Source organism: Ipomoea triloba, chromosome 9 (genome assembly GCF_003576645.1).
Source record: "Ipomoea triloba cultivar NCNSP0323 chromosome 9, ASM357664v1".
NCBI classification, from domain to species: Eukaryota; Viridiplantae; Streptophyta; class Magnoliopsida; order Solanales; family Convolvulaceae; genus Ipomoea; species Ipomoea triloba.
In genome coordinates, this window is record NC_044924.1 from 28,090,281 (window position 1) to 28,097,897 (window position 7,617).

At 36.4% G+C, this 7,617-nt stretch overlaps 1 protein-coding gene across 1 annotated transcript; it reads right to left on the minus strand.

Moving 5' to 3' along the window:
- Positions 1–1,909: 1,909 nt before the first annotated feature.
- LOC116028986 (bax inhibitor 1-like) lies at positions 1,910–4,630 on the minus strand. Its single transcript, XM_031270856.1, has 6 exons — positions 4,432–4,630; positions 3,473–3,616; positions 3,285–3,376; positions 2,651–2,837; positions 2,387–2,542; positions 1,910–2,183 (listed from the first exon to the last, which is right to left on the minus strand). Exons 1-6 carry the CDS (start codon positions 4,540–4,542, stop codon positions 2,133–2,135), a joined length of 741 nt encoding a protein of 246 aa, XP_031126716.1. The 5' UTR covers positions 4,543–4,630; the 3' UTR covers positions 1,910–2,132.
- Positions 4,631–7,617: the final 2,987 nt, after the last annotated feature.

Consider the following 7,617-nt stretch of genomic DNA (forward strand, 5'->3'; position numbering starts at 1 on the left):
AAAAAAAAAAAAAAAAGCGCCAGCCTGCCGACCTCCTAGGCGACCTAGGCGCCCGGCCGCGGAGGAAGCCGATTTCGGCCTTCCTCGGCGCGGTCGGACGGCGCCTAGGCGCGCTTTTTGCAACCATGACTGATACTACAGTTCATCTCAAATGATACTACAGAACCTCCGTGACTGATACTACAGTTAATCTCAAATGATACTACAGTTGTGTTGAACTGATAATGCAGTGTATTGAACTGATATAGCAGTTGTGTTGAACTAATATTGAAATTGTGTTGAGGCCGTTTCAGAACTGATACTGCAGTTGTGTTGAATTGATTTTGCAGTATGTTGAATTGATACTGCAGTTGTGTTGACTAATATTGTAGTTATGTTGAACTAATACTGCAGTTGTGTTGAACTGGTACTGCAGTTGGGGACTGCAGTTGCGCGGAAAAGAGGTCGTTCATCCGTCTGTTTTCATTAATCAAAACGACATCGTTTTGTCACCTGACCCACAATACTTGGTGGACCGTGGTCCACGATAAAATTTGCACCAATCACCATCTTCAAAATAAATACGGAGTACAAGTTTCTAGATAATATATGGGTGCTTGGACCAGAAATTGTCACCTCAGCTTGACCAAACTAATTGCCAGTCCTTTTGGACTATATTACATCATTTTATATTTTTATAATCATGATATATTCATCAATTTTTAAAATAAATCTCACTTTTAATCATCTAACTATTATATAAATTACATTTAACTATATAATTTGTATCAAATTTAATCTTTTCGTCCAATTTTTTGATTAATTATTGTAAACAATGTTCTTTCTAGAAGAAATGCAATGCTTTTTCCAGTATTCAGCAATAGTTGATTAAGAAATTGAATAGCATAACAAAATGTTATATAAAGAGCTTATTACCGAAATGGTCCCTCGACTATTGCAAAATTACCAATTTGGTCCTTGACAATTTTTCGTGCCCAATTAAGTCCCTCGACTATAAAAACTTTAACCAATTTGGTCCACCATTTATTTTGCCGTTAAACATCCGTTAAATCGGGACCAAAATTGATAATTTTGCTATAATCAAAGGACCAAATTGGTAAATTTTCTATAATCAAGTGACCAAATTGGTAATTAACTTTTCACTGAAATGGTCCCTTGACTATAGCAAAATTACCAATTTGGTCCCTTGACTATAGCAAAATTACCAATTTGGTCCCAATTTTAACGGATGTTTAACGGAAAAATAAACAGAGGACCAAATTGGTTAACATTTTCAAAGTCGAGGGACTTAATTGGGCACAAAAAATTGTCAAGGACCAAACTGGTAATTTCGCAATAGTCGATGGACCATTTCGGTAATAAACTCTTATATAAATTTCATAGTCATTCACCTAATTAGAAAATTTTAATGTGGTGAATTAGAAAATTTTAATGTGATTCATGTATTAGTTAGGGAAACAAAAATTAAATTTTCTCAATACTTTAATATTTTAATATAGAGTGGCATTTTAATGAAGAAAAAAGAACAAAATGTGATAATCTTTTATAAATTACTTGTGACCCAACTAACCAACTCAAAATTGACTACTTCCCAATTCAAAATAGACCGATTCAGCGCGAAGTTAAAATCCTGTAATTATCAAACTGTGAATATCCTACTAACATATATATCCCCAAAATTAACTACTACCAGCTCAAATTTAAAATCTTGTAGTTAAAATCTTGTAGTTATCTAACTGTGAGTATCCTACTAACATTTCCCCAAAATTGACCACTTCCCAATTCAAAATAGACCGCTTCAACGATAGTTATCAAACCACCTGTGAGTATCCTACTAACATATCCCCCCAAAAAAACAACAAAAAATTGTACATATTTTAGACCGAAATGAAAAAAATCAAGTAACAAATTTAGAAAGATTTACGTCAAATACTTGCATATATAGTTATTGAATTGCAAAGTAATGCTTCCAAAAGGAAATGGCACATATACACCATAGGCATATTTAGCAGTATCACTATCCCTATTAACACTAACATTGGTACGTGCAAAGTTTTGAGAGCAACAAAGTTTATCTGCACAATCAACATTTTCAAGTCAGATCATGGAAGTAGTTGCTGCTTTAACCGAGCTCAGTTTCTTCTCTTCTTCTTCTTCTCCTCCTTCTCGGAAGCGTTCTTCAACTGCAAAAAGAGGTCACAGAAGAGTTAACACAGTAATGGGAATCGAAAATGAGAAGCGAAGGAACGTATGGTATGATATTGGGGAAGAAACATATGATATGGGGAAAAAGAAACGTAGGAAGCATAATCCTTAGAGTTTCCATGTATCATAAGAATTAGGAAAATGTAAGTTGATAACAGAAGGAACGGAACATCTAGTTTACCATGATGATGAGAATTCGGACAAAAACAGCAACGAAATCAGTAAACAGGGTTAGAGCATGCTTGGCATAGTCCAGATCTCCATAGTGTGCCTTCTCAATTATTTCCTGGGTATCGACTACAATGTAGCCCATGAACACCAGAAGCCCAAAATACAACTGCAAAGCAATGATGATATGATGATAAGTTGTTGGAACCAAGCAAATAACAGTTCTCTAAAAATTATTGTTTAATAGGCAATCAGGTGAGAGAATTGTAGTGAATACCTCAAACTTGAAAAGGGCCATAGAACCACCAAAGATGGAGGATGCAAACTGCAACCAGAATAGTAGGGAGAGACCAGATGAAAGCAGGCCTCCGAGGTACAGGTACTCTCTGCGCCTTGCCACCATGGCAGCTGCTGAGAAACAGCCAAATACCAAAGCGCAACCAACAAATGCACCAACAAGGATGCTGAAGCAAGAAGAAATTGTCAGCAAAGGAAACTAGAAGGTAATCAACTAATCATTGGCCACCTCTTTAAGTTAACCAACGGGTTCTATCAGAAGGACCATGTGTCTTATCTTATTTCCTACAGTTACGGGACAAGAGGAAGATCCAAAGATGTAATTGCACCTATGTCATTTGCATATTGCAGTTCTTTTTCTCGTTTTTCTTTTTGGTAGGTTACCATCACTTTTATGATGTTATAGAACAAATGGTTAAGGGTCATATATATATATAACATGTAACATATGATCTACGGACAAATTGTTACTTGTTTAAGTCCCTAAAGAAATGCTGAAGAGGTAAAAGGTAGTCCTTTAAAAAAGGTAAAGTTAGTGTTAAAAGCAACAACAAACCGAGGCAAATAACAAATTACACCATGAATTGAGATAAGATAAAGCACATCAAACAAACCTGGGGTCGAAGTCAATGGCGAACTCAATCAGAGGACCAATGGAGGCTCCTTCAAAAAGTGCTGCTGCCATCAAAAGTGCTACCCTTTTTTGCTGCTCATCAGAAATACAATTAAAAATTAATTAACAAAGAAAAAAAAAATAGCCAAACAAGACATGATTGATCTATAGAGGAATAAATTATAGTACCTCTTGATAAGGAGGACAAGAGAGCATCCAAACAATGCTTCCAATGCATCCAATGGTAGTCAGGAGACCACCGATATTCCAGAGAATGTGAAGATAAACCCCAGCTGCGGATGCTACTAAAGCACAGCATAGTGCAAGATAGACCTGTCACAAGGACATAAATCAATCAGAATTGCCAAGACAGTTAATTTACATCTGGGGTAGAGAATAAGACTCTTCTCTTCACAACAAGGTCTTTTGAATAGATTCTGCCATAGCATCCCATCTAATATCCCCCAAGTCTACTCAACCACACAACTGACACATGGGCAGAATGCAAATTTCTACAAATTGGATAGCTAGCAAGTACGGAAGCAGTAATAAGCTTCAAAATTTCTTGCAGTCTTCAATCAATTCAAATTAATCCAAACTAATCAAAATCTAGCAGAAAACAACTTCAAGAAATCAATGTTGCCGAAACAAGATTAGGTCAAATTCAAAACCTTCCATCTACACCATTTTAAATTCCCTCAAACAGGAAATCACAATTACTTCAATATCATAAGAGCCGTAAATGCCCATTGATAGTCACAAGTGCAAGTGTGCAACTACTGAGTAATCAAATTGGATTGTCAGGATTACCTACTCTTCAAAACCTAACCTTCCATTTTCTACATAATTACATTTCCTCTGGTAATCGAATATTAGGCGCAATTCACAAAGAGAGGTATCAATACGGAGACAATCACAAACCACGAGAATCGAATCCAAATATTAAAATTAAAACAATAAATTACAAAAATTCAAAAGAAAAAAACGGAGCAATAAATAATAGTCAACACCCAAAAAAAATTGTTAAGGATATCTATGAGCTCGTTCAAATATAATTTCCATAAGTTTTCCTACAAATTTCTCGTAATCTGAACCCAAAAAGAAGAAGAAGAAGAAGAAGAAGAAGAAGAAGAAGAGATCGAACGAACCTGCTTGAGGTGATTTTGAACGACGGGGGAGATCTGGCGGAAGTTCTTGAGAGAATCATAGCTCCACCGATTGCGAGACTCCGAATTGAAGAACGATGCGAAACCCTCCATTAATCTTCTTCTTCGTAACAGGAAACAAGCAAAGTATTTCTCAGAGCGAGACGAGACTTCACGTGTATGCCAAAAAATTGGTTTCGGGTCGTTGAAGATGATCCGTTTATATAGCGAGATTTTTCGGATTCCCTGGATTATCCACGAAATTACCAGAATTCTGAATTCGTCACTTTCGCCCGTCTGGACTAAAATGCCCCTGGTTGCGATGCTTGACCCATGGCCTATGACCCGGTTCATATTTGTGATATGAACACTATATAAAATAGGAAAAAGGATCAAATACACCCCTAAACATTATAAGAAAATATAATTAGGCTCCTTATTTAAAAGAGGTGCAATTAAATACCTCAACTTCAAAAAATCAATCAAATAAGCTTACTTGACAAGTAACTAATAAGTTACTGGCAACTATACCATCGTTGACTGCCATCACCGACGGTTGACAGTCATATGAATAGTAATTAAAAAAAAAAGGTCAACGGAATCCTAAACAGCCGACAACGTCCTCCTCCAGGAAGAAGGTGACCAGAGTCGCTTTCTTCAACTGAGAAGAAGGCGACGTTGGTTGCCTTCTTCGACTGAGGAAGAAGGCGGCCGACGAACGGCGGCCTATTTAATCATTTGGAGTTGAATTACCAGGTATTATCAGTAGGTAATCGACTATTAGATCTGAATGCATCAAAATGATAAGTTGGTGTTTTTAATTGAACCTTTTTAAAGTTTGGAGACCTAATTGTACTTCGATATAATGTTTAGGGGTCTATTTGGCCATTTTCCCTATAAAATATAAACATCCAACAATTTAAATGCCATTAAAAAAAAACCATAACCATTAGTTGCACACCAAATTTTGTATATACTTATGCGATTTTATTTAATAAATTTTTATGATGATTTTGTTAGAACCGAGTCCACCATAAATCGGGTATACAAAGTGATGATTCTTGCCAAGACACTGGGGCGGGGGAACTGAAGCCGAACTACAAACTATAGGCCCAAAAGGAATAAGCTTGCCCACATGCCCAATACAAAGTATGCTAAGGACAACGCTAATGATTGAACTCTGATCCTTGTGCTGAAGAAAAAAGGGTTAAGACCACCAGTCACCAAATCAGGAGGGTTCTCGTGTTATCTTCGATGATGTCTTACAAGCTAGGCCTCCCCCTTTATACTGTACTATAACCCATGGATATCGCCCATGTGTATCTCATTCGTTCCACAACTTCCCCATCCAACCACGTGTCCCACGTCGTCCAACGTCCAACACGTCGTGCACCAATGACTGCGTCGACGCCCCACCACGCAAGCCAGGCACACCTGGCAGCCCTAGGGTGCCTCGGCTGCCGGAAGCAGGCGCGCCACTCAGCACCCCCTCTCGGCCGATAGCCTACGACAGCGTCCGTGGTGGCCAGCAGCTGACGCACCACCCCTTCTTGTACCTCCTCCCCAAAATGCCCAATACCAAGTACAACCATTATTGTATAAACCATACTATCATATAATGTACATTCAGTACACAAATAATGTACTTTTAATATATTAAAAATGTACATTATATTCAGGGAAAACACATTATTTGAGTATTGAAAGTACATTATTATAAGAAGAAAGGTTAAGCGATCCTTACAAAATTAATCGTGAGTATCGATCAAATGCTATCTGGGGTGAGATTCATCTTATGTAATTGCATTATTATATTTAATTTAATTAATTTATCATAAAATTAATATATTATATATTAAAATTGAAATGCACCATGTCCATAAATTTTAATAATTTTGAAATCATATTAACATATGTAAATTGCATATAAATATCAAGAGCAAATTGTCATTTTGGTCCACTGACTATAGGGGTCCTCTTAATTGCACTTCACAACTTTCAAAAGCGTTAATTGCATGCCCTGACTTTCAATTTTTATCAATTTTGGTCACTCCGACCAAATTTCGCAGAAAATTTTTAAGATTTAAAATAACGAGAGTATTTTAGTCATTTCACTTATATTTCTTCTTCTCCGGCGAGCTACCACTTTCTCGGCGATGGCATGCTTCATCCTTCACCTCTCTGGCAAGCCCTTCACCCCATCCTTCCCCTTTTCTTCTTCTTCTCCGGCAACCTGCAACGCGAAGACAATTTCAGCAACGAAATCCAACCATTAAGATGACCCTTATAGTCAGTAAACCAAAATGACAATTTGTTCTAAATATCATTTTTTAAAAATGAAAATTTAACTTAAATGCTAACAATAATATATTTAATATTCCATATTAATACTTTTGAAGTTTAAGGAGAAAGTGGCAATGTATTATGTATGGACGTGTGGTATTTGGGTAGTATTCATGTAAACTGAATCATCTCAAACTGGAAGGGTAATCGAGGAAATTCAGAGAAAAAGTCCAGAACATTCTCGGTTGACCGCGAAATCCTCACGGGCTAGCGACAAAATGTATCCAGAAAATTTCTGTCTAATGTCTATTACTTAGTTCGCAAGTTACAACGTAAGACGAACCAATGAAATCATGCCATGTCATTTGTAAACTTTTACTTTCTTCCGCCTATTTAGAGCATCCCAATAGGCTAATAGGAGAAGAATTTTTGTATGTATAACTAAGAAAATAGATGATTCAATAGGCTAATATCATATATTTTGAGGAATTTTTGCATATGTGATTATGAAAAAGAGGATGAGAGGAAAAGGAAATTGAAAACAAAAACAAAACAAAACAAAAAAAAAAAAAAGCAAAACAAAATATGAAAAAAAAAATTTCAAATTAACAAGCCCAACAGGCGCGTGGAGTGCAAGCGTCTGACTGGGCGCTAATTTTGCTCCTCACGCAACAATAAGCTTTGCTTTTTTGAATCTTGGTGGGTCCCACACAACAGGCAAAAATCATGTCTTTATGTTATGAAAAACCACCAAAAAAACCCTTCCCATTTGTTGAAAAACCATCTTTAAATTTTTTCTTTTTTTTGATAATAATAAACCTTCATTAATAAACATTAGAAACAAGTACAACAAGGTTCAATGGAATGTAAAACCATTCCATACAATCTGACATAGAACTAAATTTT